The sequence below is a fragment of the Protopterus annectens genome, chromosome 3.part1 (assembly GCF_019279795.1).
Source record: "Protopterus annectens isolate FY-2018-M chromosome 3.part1, PAN1.0, whole genome shotgun sequence".
Taxonomy (NCBI): domain Eukaryota; kingdom Metazoa; phylum Chordata; order Ceratodontiformes; family Protopteridae; genus Protopterus; species Protopterus annectens.
Genome location: NC_056732.1, coordinates 1,811,397,374 through 1,811,415,859, shown reverse-complemented (window position 1 = coordinate 1,811,415,859; position 18,486 = coordinate 1,811,397,374). Strand labels below are relative to the sequence as shown.

The 18,486-nt window shown below is 43.5% G+C and overlaps 1 protein-coding gene across 1 annotated transcript in view; it reads right to left on the bottom strand.

Moving 5' to 3' along the window:
* The window catches only part of LOC122798689 (zinc finger protein 883-like), a 126,014-nt gene that overhangs the window by 5,307 nt on the left and 102,221 nt on the right, over positions 1-18,486 (bottom strand). The window contains exon 3 of the mRNA XM_044067783.1: positions 14,237-14,359. Coding sequence (XP_043923718.1) covers positions 14,237-14,359 — 123 coding nt within the window. The remainder of the gene's footprint in view (positions 1-14,236; positions 14,360-18,486) is intronic.

Here is an 18,486-nt window from a genome sequence, read left to right as displayed (position 1 = left end):
TACATTTATTTAATTAAGCATGCTGTTAAGTATCATACCAAATTACTTTTACATACATCACATAACTCTGGTGCAATTCTAGCGCTCTACCACTTCTGCATGGTATGTGATTGCGGTTATTGTAAGTTGGCATGCTAATGCAAAAACTTTTGCACCTTACTAACATCTAACCCACTTCATTATGTTTCTCTTCATTCTTAAGCCTTGGTGCATGTGCTCTCCCCTTTTCTTATGTATCTGTTATCCTTGTTAGAATAAATGCATATGTATTACCTCTACAACTTATTGTATTCAGGTAATCTATACTCTAGTGGGATCTTGCAGGCTTTTCTATTTAGGGAAAAATTTAAGCTTCGACTACAGCAACAGAATTTGCCCTGCCCCCTGCATCACCTGACTCATGCGCTAATTCTAACCCAGCTCCTGCAGTACCTTACTAGAACACTTTCCCCTAATTCTGCCTCCAACAAGACATACACATTCACTTCACATATACCAGTGCGCATCCACAACTGAAAAAATCTACGCTCTGCCCTAGCCCTTACTTTAACCTTTATCAGTAAACACGCACGCACGCACACACTGGCGACATCCAAAAGTTTTGGCATTAGCATATACATATGCGTACTGTAACTGCATGCAGATCCCATCCAGAAAAGCAACAGTCAAAGTTCCTTTTGGAAACTCCTGCACAAACGAAGGCTTATGATGATTTCATACAGTAGTAAGCTCTGTCAACAAAATGTGTATTTGACAGAGTGGACTGTAACCAGTACAACGTATACAAACAAACAATATATGCATTCAGACACATACATGCACTCACACACATACATGCATGCACACACATTTATTCAGTCATCCATTCCTAACAGAGCATTAAAACCCTATGTCTCTGACAACTGGAGGCAAGCTATTGTGGTCCCTGTCCAGAAAGAGGCCCTTGCAGACTGATGAGTCTCACAAGCATATTCTGCAAAGTGATGGACATTACTGCCATGGGGCCTGCTCAGACAAACACAGGAACCTCCGTCTGCATGATCTTACCCGGGGGGCACTCATTTCTGCATCTTTCTTTCTACTATGAAAACTTATTCCATTGTGTGGTTCATCAAATATGTAGCTAATGGAAAACGTAGAAGGATGGTTCATAACCCACTGATATCATTCCTCTTCCAACAGCGCTTAGCATTACATACAAATTTTGCAGAAGAAATGGCATTGCCTTCTATGTCAAAACATGCAGCATTCTGGAATTTGGAAACAGAAACACTCACCATCTTCATATACTATGGAGGACGATCTTTTGTTTGGTACCCCATATAGTCCCACATTTCTCCACCCATTTCCATACCCACTCCACCCACTCATTTTGTGACACAAGTGGGCATGTCAGTGAGGGACAGAGTTTCTGTCAAAAAATGGACAAAGTAACATTTTTTAATACAAGCTGTAGCATTCTCCTTGTGCGCGTAAACAATAAAACAAAATTTGTACAGTGTCTGGCAATCTCTCTGAATACTGGATAACCTAGAAAAATAACAGATAGGTGGCAACCTTACTCAACAACTTATGATTAGAATACCCTGTGGTAACTGAACATAAGAGGACATTCAGCTTCAATAAAAATTAATATCATAAATACCGTGAAAAATTATGAAACATATAATCTCAAAGGTTCTAATGCTTATGGAATAAACTTCCTCTCTCATTTAAACTCATCTTATCAGTTCATACCTTCAAGAAAGAATTTGTTAGGCACCCGGACATCAAGCCCCTTGACAGCAAACAGGCCTTGAAATTTTTCATCAAACTTATGAACCTAGTCTACGCCTTAGTTAAATTTGCAATAAGAAGATTAAAGCACTCAATATATTCCTTTGTTCCATCTCCCATCAAAGCACAGGCTTTTCCTTTCTTTCTCCGTGGTTTTCATTCTCAAATAAGCCACATTACTCTTATTTTATGAAAAAAATAAAATGTACTGCTTTTAGCTTGTTACACAATGTAACTACTCCTGCTGGTTCATAGGTGTTTACTAGGCTAATGCCCACAAGGGCCTTTTTAACTTAGCCATGCATCCCAAACCTCTGACAAGTTCTGATACCCTTCAGAAGTATAAGCATGGGCCTGGGAGAAGAAGAACCATGTATAGGTTACCTGTGTCCATTAGAGACACAGGTGCCAAACCAGGGATGAGTTTCCGGTTTCTCATCCAGTTGTCCAAGTTGGACTTGAATTGGGTTAGGGCGGAACTCTGCTTCACATATATGGGGAGCCTGTTCCATAGACGTGGTAGTCTCTGAGATAGATACCTATCTCTCCAGCAGCTCCTATTTATATCACAGGCAAGGTTTAAGTCTTTAGAACAGGTAATTCTGGTGCTGTTTTTGTGGATATGCAGGAGATCCATCAGAGTGGAGTCTGACAATGCCCTGTATGCCAGGCATAGATCTCTCCTCAAAAGCCTGTAAGAGACAGAATACAGGGATAGGGCCTTGAGGCAGTCTGCATAGGACATATTACTTATGCCCTGTATTCTTTTAGTGAGGACCCTCTGTAGATGTTCCAGTTGTTGGATATGCCTGGTTAGGTACATGCCAAAGAGGGCACTGTACTCAGTGATAGGTCTAATGAATGCAGAATAGAGTGGAACAAAGACTTCCTTGGTCTGGCCAGTTTACAAAAGATTTCTGTCACTTTAATGTACGCTGGACATCACCTGCTTACTCCTTGCGTAAAGTAGGGCATAACGGTGATATTCAAGTGTACTATCCTTAGAACAGATTGCCCTAGTAGAAACAGCAGTCCAAGGAAAACCAAGGAGAACTTGCACATCCAGGAAGGAAAAAGACCAGGGGGATGAAGGAGGGAGTGAATACTGCAGCAGTGAAGGCAAGGACAGCTACCATTATGGTAAGATTTTACACAACTATACTATGTCCTTACATTCACCGCTGCAGTATTCCTTACTAATGGAAGAGGGCAAAAGCTCAAGAAGAAACCTGGGAGGAGGAAGCAGCAGAGCCTCCAAGAAGCCATGAAAAATGGCAGCAGCAAAACCAGCTCTAGATCTGGAGATACCATCCAACTGGTAATGTTTGGTAAAGGTATGCACAGAAGTCTAGGTAGTAACTTCAAGAATAGAACTGGCATCTAAGCCTTTGAAAAAAATCACCAAAAGAAGCCACAGCTCTAGTGGAATAAGCCTTACCAGAAGAAGGAAGGCTCTCGCCATGAAAAGAGTAACAAAAGGAAATAGCCTTTGATATCCAAGTGGAAATAGTTTGCTTGGAAACAGCCAAACCTAAAGGCCTAGGATGAAATGAAACAAACAACTGGTCAGAATTCCTGATAGCTTTAGTATTACCTAAATAAAATCTGAGCTGTCTATGTACATCTAAGGTATGTAGCACCCTCTCACTGTCAGATTGTGAAGATGGAAAAAATGTAGGCAAATTAATGGACTGATTAAGCGACAACTCATTAACCACCTTGTGCATAAAAGAAGGATTAGTATGCAAGGACACCCTGTCCTCATGAAATATCAAAAAAGGCGGACAAACCGTAAGGGTTTGCAACTCAGACACCCGTCTGGCAGAAGTAAGGGCCAACAAAAGAACTGTCTTCCAGGAACAATGTTGCAAGGAAGCTGAAACAGCAGGCTCAAAAGGAGCCTGAGTCAATTTTTCCAGAACAAAATTAAGATCCCAGGGAGGAGGAACAGGCTTCCTGGGAGGGCTAATATTAAGGACACCTTTTAGAAACAGCTTAGCCTCAAATCTAGAAGCTAATGGGGGAGTTAAGGCAGACAAGCAGAAAGAGCTGATAAATGGGCCTTAATAGAAGAATAGCCTAAACCAGCAGTGAGCAACTCACACAAATAAGAAAGAACAAAAGGGACATCCACAGACAGTGGGTCCAAGTCATGAGAAAGACACCAAATAGAAAACTTCTTCCATTTAGATAAGTAGGATTTCCTAGTAGTAGGCTTCCTGGCCTGCAACACGTCCTCAGAAAAAAAGTGCCTTTGAGGAATCAAAACCCTATCACCCACAATGTCAGTTGAAGCATAGACAGGTGGGGATGGATGAGAGACCCCCCTGTCCTGTGTGAGTAGATTCATCCTGTGAGGTAACTTGTGATGATTGCCCCTGGCAAGATGCAGTAGTAGAGGGAACCAGTGCTGTCTTGGCCAAAAGGGGAGTCACCAACAAGATTTTGGAAGCATCCTGTTGAACCTTGAAACAGGACTCTCGGAATGAGAGGAAGGGGAGGGAATGCATAAAGAAACAGAGGGCGTCCACCTTCCATACCGGAGGATCTGGGACTCTGGCACAAAACAGAGGGGAGGCAAAGAGATCTACTTGAGGAATACCCCACTGGTGAACAATGTCCAGAAATACATCCCTATGAAGCATCTATTTGTGAGATGGAGTGAAGGGCCTACTCAGCTTGTCTACTACAACGTTCCTATCTGAAGAAATGTAAACTGCCTGAAGAGTCACACGAGACTGGATAGCCAGAACCAAACCAGAAGTGCCAGCCAGCAAAGACGGTAAGATCGTGTACCCCCCTGTTTGTTAACATACCACATGACCGTGATATTGTCCGTGAATACCCTGAGAGGCCCTGTAAAGAAGAGAGCATGAAAAGCCTGAAGAGCCAGCAGAAGAACCCACATCTCTTTGAGGCTGATGTGCACTTTCTGCCGATGAGATCACAGTCCCTGAACCCTCAGGGAGCCAAACGTTGCTCCGCATCCAACATTCGAAGTGTCTGTGAACAGATCCTGAGAGGGAAGCAGAGGCTGAAACGGGAGCCCAGGATTCAGAGACAACTTCTGAACCCACCACAGAAGTTCGACCTTGAGACATGAGAGAAGAGGAAAGTACAGTTGTGTACACTTACCATAAATGTAGATGTTAGAGTGTATTCACTGTTGCAGTCATCACATTTGGGTTATCCATGCCAGGGTAGCCCTCGGCCGGCCAGAATACCAGAGACTTAGTATTTCTGTGTTGGTTGCTGTCGCTTGAGGACTAACGTCAGGTCGTCAGTAGTATAAAGTAAGGCAGCTGACGCCATCAGTTTTTCTTGCCCTAACCTGTCAGGAGCCCCCATGTAGGAGGCCAGGTTTTGGTGGAAAAACCCCACCAGTGGAAAATAAATACCAATATGTCCCTTGTAAGGAAAGGAGAACAACAAGGAAGAATGGTAATAAAAGGAGAAAGAGAAGAAAAGGGGATGGAGGGAGGGAAACCAGGACTGCAACAGTGAATACAGAGGGAGGGTAACCAGGACTGCAACAGTGAATACACTCGAACATCTACATTTATGGTAAGTGTACACAACTGTACTATGTTCTTCATGTTTCAGTGTTGCAGTCATCACATTTGGGTTGATTCCCAAAGCTGAAGAAATGGGTGGAGGCAGTCAAGGAAATGAGGGGCTGGCTAGGATGCCCTGCAAGACTGCAGAGACAAACCCTGCCCAAGATCTGGAGAAGAGAGGCAGGTGGTAATGCTTGGTAAAGGTGTGAACAGATGTCCAGGTGGCAGTCTACAGAATGTCCCTGATGGGGACTGCTCTGAGGAAAGCTGCAGAGGTTGAGGCTGCTCTGGCGGAGTGTGTCTTGACCCCCTTGGGGGGAGGCTTTCCATGCTGTTTGTAGCAGAAATTGATGCAGTGTGCTATCCATTTGGAAAAGGTTTGTTTGGAGATGGCTTTGCCTTCTGCCCCTGTAGCAAAGCTAAACAGCAATTGATCAGACGTTCTGAAGGATTTTATCCTGTCTAGACAGAATCTGAGCTTTCTGGGCACATCTAGAGAGTGAATAATCCTTTCCCCCTTGTTCTGGGCATTAGGAAAAAGGTGGGCAAATGTATGGATTGGTTGAGAGTCACACTGGACACCACCTTGGGCATGAAGGATGGATTCATCCTAAGGGATACCCTGTCTACATGGAAGATGATGAGGGGTTCCACAGCCATGAGTGACTGCAGCTCAGAGACTCTTCTGGCTGAAGTGATGGCCAGAAGGAAAGCTGTCTTCCAGGAGAGAAAATTTAGCTCTGCAGAAGAAGCTGGTTCGAAAGTGGGCAGGGTGAGCTTTTTCAATACAAAGTTAAGGTCCCAAGCTGGTTCTTGGTGGCCTCAAGTTGCTAGCCTCTCTTAGGAACTGTTTGATCAAAGGGTGTGAGAAAAGGGGCTGCTCAGTGGGAAAATGAGCAGAAATAGCAAAGGCATGACTTTTTTAGAGGAGAAAGAAAGAGAGGCCACTGTGTAGTAGGTCAGCTAAGTAATCCAGAATGACAGGGAGGGAGGGCTGTGCCATATTGGCTCCCTTAGCCTGGATCCAGGTGCAGAACCTTTTCCATTTATCAGCATAAGACTTTCTGGTGATAGGATGTTGGGCCTCATGGATAACATCCAGAAGCTGTTTACTGAGGTTGACAGATTGGTTCGGGGTTAGGGAATAAGCCAAGCTGCCAAACTGAGTGTCTGCAATTGGGGATGCATGAATTCCCTTCCCTTTGGGTCAGGAGGTTTTGAATCTGAGGAGGATGCCATGGGGGTAGCGGGGACAGGCTGTGCAGTAAGGGGTACCAGTGTTGCTGGGGCCAGTCTGGAGCTATAAGAATGGTCCTTTATTTTTCCTCTCTTATTTTGAGCAGTATCCTGGGAATGAGAGGTAGGGGAGGAAAGGCATAGACTGATAGACTGACCCAGGGGAAGGACAGGGCATCCACTTTCCAAGCCATGCAGTAATGCTCCCTATTGCAGAATTTGCTGAGGTGATGGTTGGTGTGGGAAGCAAAGAGGTCGACCTTTGGGGTTCCCCATTTCTGAGTTATTAAGGTGAAGGTACTTCTGTTGAGTTGCCACTCATGTGGGTCCAGAAGATTTCTGCTTAATTGGTCTGCCAGAGAGTTGAGAGAGTTGACAGCAAAGGCTCTTTAGGTACTATTGAAGTTTCCACATATGCAGTCTGGCATATGGAATAAGTAGTATGCAAGATGCCATGAACCGCAGCGCTTGCAGGAACTTCCTTGCAGATAGCTGGGGCCTGGTGGCTAGTTGAGTGAAATAGGCTGTCAGGAAAATTTGTTTCTCTGGAGTAAGATATGCCATCTGGGATGCTGTGTCCAGACTTGCTGCCAGGAAGATTATCCTTTGGGTGGGCACCTGTTTGGATTTCTTTTCATTGAATGTGTACCCTAGGGAGGTTAGTAGGGTCTTTACAAAGGCCAGGTGCTTTAGCAGCCTTTCCTGGCTGTCTGCCTGAATAAGGCAGTCATCTAAGTATGGGTAATCTGAATGTTTCTTTGTCTGCAAAAGGCAATGGCCCAAACCAGACAGTTTGTGAAAACTCTGGGAGCAGTAGATAAGCCAAAGGGAAGTTCAGAGAACTGAAAGTGTTGAGATCCTGCCCTGAAGCGGAGATATTTCCTGCATGATTCCCTGATAGGAATGTGGAGGTAGGCCTCTTTTAGATCTAGGGTGGCTAGCCAAGCACACTTGGAGAGCATGGGTAGCAGCTGCTGGAGGGTGAGCATTTTGAATTTTGGGATCACCAGAAAGGTGTTCAGAATGGATAGATCAAGGACAGTATGCCAGGTGCCCTCTTTTCTGGGCACCAGAAAAAGTCTGGAGTAGAAACCTTGGCCTATCTGTTCTGCAGGAACGTGGTCTATTGCCCTCATAGAGAGCAGGGAAAGGATTTGCTTTTGAGCCTCTGCCCACTGATTTGGTGGTAGATCTGGTAATCCTTTTGGGGTTGGAAGGGTGTGGAGGGAAAATTTGTATCCCTGAGACACAATGTTCAGAACCCAGTGGTCCTTGGTAATGGTGGCCCAGGTGCTTGAGTGAAAGGAGAGTTTTCCTCCTAGGGGTAAGTGAAGGTGGGCAGAGGGAGAGGGTGGAGGAGGTGAGTCATTACCATAAGGGAGTGGCTTACAACTCCCTGGTTTTGTAGTGGAGGTAGTCCACTGCTTAGATCTCTGCATTCCCTGGGGCTACTGCCTGGGGGGGGGGTCTGTTTACATGATGTGTACGCTGGGCCAGTTTACTGGGAGCAGGAAACAACCAGTGTTTGGAGGGACAATGCCTGCTGAACCTAGGGGGCTGGACCTGCAAGAAATCCTTAACTGTTTGCATACATTTTGCTTTTTCTTCCATCTTTTTTAAGACCTCTTCTGCCTTAGTGCCAAATAATTTATCTTTGTGTAAGGTGGCATCCAACAATTTAGATCTGCCATGGTCTGGCAGGGGCTGTTCCTTAAGCCATGCATGCCTTCTAATGACAGATTCAGTGACTGCTGCCCTTCAAGAAACGTCTAGGGTGTCAAAACCACAGTGCAAGGTGTGTTTAGTTACTTGACTTGCAGAATGCATTATCTCTTGTAAATCTTTAGATTCTGCCAAAGCAGGAAAGGAAGACATTTTTTGTTTAAGGAGTTCCAAGGTATGTTGCTGAAAGTTCAGCATATGGAACTGACAATTTAGTGCCCTGATAGCAAGAGTAGCAGAGGTGTAATACTTTTTTACTCCATCTGTCCAATGCTCAGGAATCCCTGTCTGAGGGGGTGGGATTCTTAGCAGAGGTTGCCTTAATCCCTTTTAGCCCCTAAGAAATGACCTCAAGGTCAGCTGTAGGATTTTTAAAAAGATAATTGTGTGAGTCAGGGACTCTATAGTACCTGTCTGGTTTTCTGGGAGCAAGAGGAAGAGCATCAGGAGTCAAGCTGGATTCGAGGAAAACATCCTCCACAACATCCAGGACTGGGGGGATGGCCAAGGGTCTGTGTTGTGGAAGATCTAGGAATTTCTGGAGTCTCTTTTTAGACTGAGGGTAGTCTTGACTCTCCCACAGGAAAAGCTCCCTTAAAGAATGCAGGGTTTTCCCAAATGAAAAATCCTCTGGGAGAAGAGGCTGAAGGAATGGAATCCTCTGCATCAGAATCCTCATAAGTGGAGAAGGGTTGCATGTCTTTGTATTCAGAAGCATCAGATTCATCTGACTCTTGTTTAGACAAAACTGCAGGGGACAGATCTATTTTCCTTTTGGAGGGGTAGATTGGCTTCCCCTGATCAGCATGATAAGGTCTTCTGCCATGTTAAGCATTTGAGACTGAGGCAAGGTAGCAGGGACCTGAGAGTGGGTCATCGGTTTCTTGGGTGTGGTTCGTACCCTGGGCATAAGGAACTCAGTTGTTTTAGAAAGAATGGTAGTCGCAAAAGAAGACATCGGTTTGTATTCAGATTTGGTAATGTGAAGGACTTCTGCGGAAGCCGGTGTCTGCTCAGTGGTTCTGGACCCATCCAAGGCAGAGACGATCGCAGGATCCTTAGTCAAAGAAGATTTTTGCGCATACTGGACTCCGAAAAGGTCTTGGTAGCAACCTGTGAATCAACAGAAGCAGGCATCAGGGGCTGCAAAAGTGCCTCACTGAGTACCGGAGAACTGATGACTAGCTTACCGGAAACATCATCGATAGGTTTGGATCTGTGCGGTCTGTCTCTGTCTTTATTTTTACATTTTTTTCAGAAGATCTGCTGTTGGATGGCTTTCCAAAGCCATATTGGAATTCGAGGACTGTAAGCTAAAATATCTAGCTACAATAAGGGCCCGACGATGGATAGTTCTGGCGCAGAACAAAACACAGAAGCGAAAATGGGGGACGTCGTGGTCTGGGCCTAATCAAGTGACGCAGTAAGAGTGGAAGTCTCTGTGTGGTATTTGCTTTCCACAGGTAAGACAATTATTAACTTTTTCTGACATCGGTTAGTGCAAGAAAAAAGGATCCCCAACAGGGTAATTAGCTTTAGAAGACTTCAACTTCAATTCGGTAGACGAAAACTCAGGTAGCAGCCGACCGGCACTTGTGCAAACTGCTTCTGCTTCAGGCTCCACGGCAAGAAAGACTGATGTAACGGTGTTGGCTGCCTTACTTTATACTACTGGTGACCTGACGACAGTCCTCAAGCATCAGCAACCGAAGCAGAAATACTAAGTCTCTGGTATTTTGGCCGGTTGAAGGCTACCCTGGCAGGGATAACCCAAATGTGATGACTGCAACAGTGAAACACGAAGAACATCAGGAAAGTCTAGAGGATGCGCATGTTGAAGCCACACCGACTTCAGAAACCACTGGAACTTCCTCATGTGGAGCCTGGCCAGAGGCAGCATTGGAATGGTAGAAGCCATGAACCCCAGAGCTCTCAGAAACTCCCTGGCCAAAATGGAGGTCAGGGGAAGAAGAATTTGAAAGAAAGAAATGAGAGTTAATGCCTTCGGATGAGGCAGTGATGCCAGCATTGGCACCATTTTGAAACCTGCAGCCCAGGAAGACATAATCCTGAGAAGGAGTCAGGAAAGATTTGTTAACGTTTATTGTGAACCCCAGACTCTGAAGAAGAGAAATGGTAAAATGAAAATTTTGCAAAAGAGCCTCTGGAGAAGATGACTGAATCAGCAGGTTGTCCAAACAAGGAAAGATTTGGATCCCCTGAAGTCTGCAAAAGGCAATCACAGGAGCAAAGCATTTGGTGAACACCCTTGGGGCAGTAGAAAGGCCAAAGAGCAAAGCACAGAACAGCTCAGGATGGCTTAGTGGTAAATTGCTGTGGATATGGTGTGCAGGGTCCTGGGTTCAAGACTTGCAAGGGCTGATTATTTGGTGACAGGTTGGCATAATGGTTAGGGTGTTTACCTTACAAACACAAGGTACAGACTTTGATTCTCACATGGAGTGATTGGCTAGGTTTAAAATGACCCACAAGGGCAGGTAGCCTAGTATTAATCTATGAAAATGCCAGGAAGCAACAGAGAAATGCAAAAAACTCCTGAAAAAGGGATGGATTGGAATATGGAGATAAGCATCCTTGAGATCCAGAGACACCAGAAAAGCCTGAGGGAGCAAAAGAGGAAAAAGGGACTGAAGGGATAACTTCTGAAAGGAAGGCACCTTCAGCATGATGTTCAGATAGGATAGGTCTAGAACAGGCCTCCAAGTACTTTCTTTTCTGGGCACTAGAAACAGTCTTGACTAAAACCCTTTCCCCCCTTTGGGACACAGGCACTTCCTGAATAGTGCCCTGAGACAACAGGTCCTGAAGAACCTCTGGGAAAAAAGGAAGCTGTTCCCAAGGAGGTTGAGGAATGCCCATAAAAGGAGGACAGGAAAGCCAGACCATGAAGTACCCTTGACGAATGATTGACAAAACCCAAGAATACTGGGTGATCCGGAGCCAAACCAGAAGGAAAAGGCAAAGGGACAGAGGAATGTGGCTGGGAATGGGTGGATAGTCAGATAGTACCTGGTTTGGCAAAAGGAAGTCTTAAGAATCCCTGCAGTCTTAGTGGCCTTAGCAGGAGGAGAATGTTTACTACCCTTTCTACCTTTAGAAGGAGGGCGAGACCACCTACGAACAAAGGCTGGCTTAGAAGGGTAGTAGTGTTGAAACTTAGGCACAGGAGAAACAAAGACATGCTTAAGCTCCTGCAAGGCCTTCCCCTTGTCCTGAAGAGACTTAAATAAACCAGCAGCTGCTTCACCAAACAAAAGAGTATTATCCAGAGGAGCATCCAGCAACTTAGCCTTAATATCATTAGGCAAATGTTGAAGCCGAAGCCAGGAATACCTCCCTCAGAACCAAGCCAGAAGCAGCAGCCCTAGAAGAGGCATCTGCAGCATCATAACTACATTTGATAGAATGATGTACAACCTTAGAGGAAGTCCCAAGCAAGGAAAGAGCAGAAGATTTACCCTCAGAGTCTGGAAGATCAGAAAGAACCAGACAGGCCTGAAAAGAGGAGCCAAGACATACCTAGAAATATTGGTCTGATAATTAACAGCCCTAAAAGCCAGGGTAGAGAAGTATAAATGTTCTTACCTAGCCTATCCATGGCCCTACTGTCCTAGTCAGAAGGCAGCAACTTGGATGAAGGAAGCAACTGAGGTGGCTTATCAGAGGCTACAGACACCACAGAGGGGTCAGCAACAGGACATTTAAACAAAAGGGAACAATCCTCAGACACCCTGTAAAACCTATCAGACTTCCTGGGAGCAGGGGGCAGAGAATCTGACACCTTAGAGGCAGTGGGAAAAGCATGTAATAAGCAGGCAAGATAGGAGGTATGGCTGCAGGTTTAGGAGATTCAGTTTGCAGTAACTCATAGTACCTCTATGGATATCCAAAACCTGGGCACAATCCCACTTAAAAAAGTCCATCACCCTAGAGAGACAGTATCCCCAAATGTAATGTCCTCAGAGGGATTATCAAGAGCATAAAAATCCTCCCCCTCAGACCCATAGTCCAAAGGAGAAGGAAACTGGGCAGAATAAGTAAGGGAGTCATCATCAGAATCCCCCTCAGATGAATGGAATTCCCTGGGCCTTTCAGAGGAAGAGGTGGGCCAAACAGAAGCAGGAACTGAAACCCTTTGCAGAGGCTGTAACGACAGAAAAGCATTAAATAACCCCTGAGTAAAGGCCTGCCACTCACAATATGGATCCCGAGGAGCAGAAAGACATAATTAGTCTTCTGTTTCTTCTTCAAAGGGACAGCCATCCCGGAAACTTGAGAAGGTCCAGACTCAGGACAGCATTCCACAACCGCAGTAGGCCCCTCCTCCCGAAAGAGAAACTGTGGAACCCCATTAGACCCCTCAGAAAGAGTCAACCGTGGTTTCCTCAATGCCCAAAATGGATGCCTGCAAAGCCTCATCGGATGTTCTGCCTGCAAGATATTCACTGGCTCCCAACCCAGAGGTGGTAGAAGAATCTGACAAAACAACTGAGTGACCCTCCGGGTGCATAATAACCACAGGAGAAACACCCGGCAGAGGATGGACAGCGGAAGATTCCAACCTTACCTTATGCACCTTCCTCTTTCCAGATGGTTGACCCTCAGGGCAGGAAGTTCCATCCATAGTACGTGCAGCAAGAAGCCTAAGATGCTGGTTCTCAAGGTACAAGGAAAGGGTAGAAAGCCTACTATGAAGAATTTTGGGGACAAACGCCTGACAAATTGAACAAGACGTATGGTCGTGAGCAGCACCAAGACAAAAAAGACACTTATTGTGATGGTCTCTATGGGGAATTAGTCTCCCACACTGGCATTTACCCTTCCTGGATTACATTAACTCCAAACAGCACTAAACAAACAGAAAAGCAACCAAAAACCCAACTGGGTACTTATCTGCAACTGTGAGGATTCCAGGAAATAGGAGCAAGCACAGAAAAACAACAAACGGCAAAAAAACAGATGTAAGAAATAGACTGGCGGTTAAAACAATGTGCGGACTGGCGGCAAAAAAAGTTCTGAGGATAGTACGCCTGAACATCACCTTTATGCCCTACCTTATGCAAGGAGTAAGCAGGTGATGTTCAGCGTACCTTAAAGTAACAGAAATCTTTTATAAAGTGGCCGGACGGAGGGCTTCACGGCAAAGGAATCCCATTAGTGAAGAATACTGCAGCGGTGAATATAAGGAGATCATTTGTGTCAGTGGGAGATTCAGTGACAGATCCTAATTTGCAATCATCTACAAATTTAGTCAGCCAGAAACCACTGAGAGATGACATTGATGGTGCTGATGAATGCATATAAATTTCATCTCCACTGACCCCCAGGACTTTTTATCCTCTTTACTGTAATTTGATCTCAAAGCAAAATGGAGCAAATACTAGATGTAGACAGCTCAGGGCAGCAATATCTGCTTGGAAACCTATGTTCTGACAGGAGGAATGTTGAGAAACATTTGTTATGACACGATGTGCTTCCTACCCTATCAGTATTGGGCTCAACGTCTGCCCCTTGTACTCATATTTTGGTTCTGTCATGCATATTTTTTCTTACCTCTCCAAATGTTATTTTTATTTTACCGCATATGAAATTATTTTGTTGTGCACTTGCCCTTCCCAGATTTCATCTGTTTTCATCTGTTTCAGCAGTGATTATTTCTGGCTGACAGGTCTCATCCACCTTTAGAAAGTCCTAGTGCAAAATAACAGTGACAACAAACATAGAAAGCAGCATAACGGACCAGAAAGACCTTGAAATATTTTAGTGAAAAAACAGTAAACTCAGAGTCCTTGAGGCTAATAATTGGTGACTTGTACACCTATCTTTAAGTATGCTCACTGCTTCTTTTACACACACAACATTTTTAATTTACTTTCACCTTCTAATGATGAAAACCCAAACAGTTGTTTTGACAACATACTTACCATCAGTAATGCCGTCAGGATGCTTGTTTTTCAGTAACATTACTCTTTCTTCTGGACAACCACATGGAATTTTTTCATCTCTCTCAGTTAGTAAATGTAGATGCTCCATTGGGATACTATATCCTACAAAAAAGTATCAGCAGAAACTGCATAGTTAATAAAGATCCCTTTGTGAATTTCTGTAACATTACTGTATTTATTTTACTTAGCAGTTATGTGAGATGGACCTCTGGGCCTTCTTCACTCATAACCTAGTTAGAAAATGAAAACTAGACACAAGATTATACAATAACAGCTGAGAAATGCTATGTGTAAGTAGAATTACTAAGAAAAATTAAACAAAACATACAATTAATAAACAATAAGCAGTACATGGCAGATGTTTGCCATAATTATGTATCAGCAAGTCTTTTACACAATAATAATCATTATCATCTTTCAGCATATCCCTGTTAGGGGTGTCCACAGCAGAACTGTCCGCAGAATGATTAGCAGTGACGTTTTATAGTGTCGCCTACAGAAGGAACACACACACACACACACACACACACACACACACACACACACACACACACACACACACACACACCTAGAGTGCCCAATCCACCTACAGCATTGTCTTTGGGATGTGAGAGGAAACTGGAGCACCTGGAGGACACCCATGCGACCACAGGGAGGACATGCAAACTCTGCACAGAAGGCACCCCAGTCGAGAATCGAACCAGAGAACCTCTTGCTGTGAGGCGGCACCACTGTGGCAGCCCATCTTCTACACAATTATAATTTTAACATATGTAAAAAAGAATAACCTTCCATGAATAACTGTTGACAAAGAAGGGCTGGCAGGATATTGAAACACAAGGTCTAACTTCCATACTCATAATGTTTGTATCTCTACATTCTTTGCCATGCTGTCCAAAATGCATATTCTTACACTCCTGATTTTTCTATAAATACATAATTCCTGCACCTTATCTGTTATTTCCCTAAGAAACAAAACTCAAACATTATATTCTGTTCAGATGCATTTCTTTTCTCATACTACCATAGGTGTATGTCATCTGTTCTGACCCTACTTTTTGATCCATGTCATTCAGAATGTCAGAACCACAAAACATCACAACCAAATCATCAGAGTCCTAAAACTATGAAAATACAAAAAAGCCAGATTGTTTTTGCGGAGGGGGGCACTACTGTGCCCGCCACACCCTCTGCTAATTACATATACCAAGTCTAAGATCAGACTACAGTGGGGAAAATGATAAATTTACTGATTCCCACTGTGCCATGATCTCAGTCAAACGAGTCTTCCTGCAATAACCAGTGCTCATCATCAAAGCACATCAGCCATTTGGCTTTAATGTTTTGTAGTTCAGTGCTCTGAAATGTTGATCTAATTATGTGGACCTCTACATTTATATGATGAGCCAATAGTTACTTTATTTTGTTGTTATTCTAACTATATTTCCATTCCAGAAACCAGAATGGTCCTTTTTATATACCATTGAAGAACAGGTCTCCAAGTCCAAGGCCTAGCAGTGAGACTTCGGAGAAGGCTTGACATAGAGAATTGTATCAGACCCAGATAGTCAACAGGTTATTATGTTCAAGGACTTGTCAATGTGTGCAGGGTGTTAGGTGGTGAACATGCAATTATTTTACGTGGGACAGGAGTAAGCTAATAGAGGAATAACATTTCAGTGGTAGAATGAAGATGGTTAGGTTGGGAAATGTAGAAGTAGGACATGTTTAGTTTGGGTAGATGGGATATTGGGGAATTGAAGCATAGGGAATGGTCAATTTGGCATTCTGAGACATAACAGGGGAAGCGGAACATGGTAAACATGGGAAAACTATGATACCTGGCAGATGATATAATGTCATGCTGGCAGGTTAGGATGTGCGAAATGTGACATTGTTCAGCTTTGGAGGCTGCAATACAAGGAAGATTGTACATTATTAAGCTGGGAGGATGGGATATGTGAAAAACATGTCAAGGTTATGTTAAGAGAGTTGGAAGTGTATGGGATGGAGCATGGTAAGGTTCGGACTTGCAGAAGATAGAATATGCCTACGTCCAAAGACTGGGACATGGTTAGGTTGCAAAGCTGGGATACATGGATATAGATTGCTGGACAAGCAGATGGATGATGGATAATACTGTCGGTGGTAAGAAGCTGTTAATATATTCGTTGATGGGGTAGTTCTAATCAGTTTAAGCTTTTTTGTGCTATACAGTGATGGGTTCTGAAATAGGTATTTGCTGCATATTTAGCAGCTTTGTCATAGCATTATTCAAGTTCGTTGTTAGACAATATTGCCAGTTTTTAAGTGACTTATGCATGCTATTAATGAAGACACTGAAATGCTGTGGTCCAAAATGTTGATCTAATTATGGGGACCTCTACTTTTATAGAGTCTATATTAGAAGATCGAAACCTATAAAGAGTGAACCCTCTTACCTCGACAAAGCTTAACCGAAAGCTGTAAATCTCGAATGGCCAGAGCAGTGATTTTTTTTCCCAGGGAATCAAAAATTGCTGGGCCAAAAAAAAAAAAAATGACACACAAAATAAAGTGAGGGCTTTGCCCCCCACAGCCCCCTACTTAAATACACCAACTCTGAGATCGCACTGCAGTGGAGGAAATGACAAATTCCTGAAAATGGCCCAGCATTTTGTTTCCCTAGGAAAAAAAAAATCACTGTTCTGGCCATTTGAAATGTACAGCTTTTGGTTAAGCTGTGTCGATTTAAGAGTGTTCACTCTTTTTAGGTTTCAATCTTCTAATATAGACCCCTTTTATATGATGAGCCAATAGTTACTTTATTTCCTTATTATTCTAACCATATTTCCATTCCAGAAACCAGACAGGTCCTTTTTACTTATCACTGAAGATGTCTGAAAGTACTGTTAGCAGTGAGACTTGTGTTGTAGTAATAATGAATGAGAAGCAGGAATATTCACATTTAACAGATTAGAAAGTCATCTATCTGAGAGCATACAATCAGTTTAGCGTCCAGCAACTAAGGCCCATATTAGACAGCCTCTAGAAAAATTGAGAATTTAAGTGAGTTGTGATACAGCTGCATGCACATTACACTTAGGAAAGAGAGGAGTTCTGTGTCTATGGAGTATCTAGGCTGGAGGCCATGCTGAGTGGGGCAGAGTATGTTCTTTTTTATAAGGTAACATAGTAGTTGCTCAGTAATGCATTTCACAAATCTCAGAAATAGCGGATAAAATTGCTGCCAATCAGTATTTGGCACCTTTGTCGTCTTCTTCTTTTCCCGGTTAGGGGTCGCCAGAACGGATCACCTGTCCACTCATGATTGGCAGTGGAGTTTTATGGTGTTGAGTTGCCATCCCAGTGCCCAACCTTCCACAGAAGGTGCACACATGCATGCCCAGGGCCAATTTAGAGTGTCCAATCCACCTACAGCATGTCTTTAGTATGTGGGAGTAAACCGGAGCACCAGGAGGAAACCCACACGACCACAGGGAGGACAAGCAGACTCGGCACAGAAGGCACCTCAGCTGAGGATCAAACCGGAGAACCTCCTGCTGTGAGGCGGCAATGCTAACCGCTGCACCATAGTGGCTGGCACCTTTGTGAATTGTTAAAATATGAGACTGCTTCCTTGAGGCTATAACATATTGTTCTTTTACAGACCCATTTAGTAGGACAGTAACTGGACAGACAGTAGTTTTAGAAGTAAGTTGTAGGCACTCATATAAGATACTAGTGAAACAGGTTTTAATTTACATAAACATTTTCTGATGGTATCAAATGATATAGGATGAATGATAAATATTTTGTGGTCTGTTTCTGGATGTAACTGTGTTTGAGACTTGTGGGGATATTACAAAGCTAGTAGTATGAATAAAACATGCCTACTTTAGAGGCTACTTTAAAATTTGATTGTCATAATCAGTTGTTAGGAGAATTATTTTTTGTAGCCTCAGATATTAATTAATGGAAACCAACAAATGTTTTGAATCTTATGATAAGATTAGTGGAATTGGTTATAGTAGTTTTCTTTTATAAATGAATAGTAGTTTATAAGGTTTCTGATGTTTAGAGCAGCAGGTGGAGTATGCAGTGCTTTCCAGATTCTACTTCTTTTTTACATCAGTTGTTTGAGTTCAGAAATGAGACAGGAAGCAGGAGTGGTTTAGTCTTTCCTTGTACGTAGATGGGCTACAGAATTTTACCTTAAAGCAACTTTAAGTAGCCTACTTCAGTAGTCA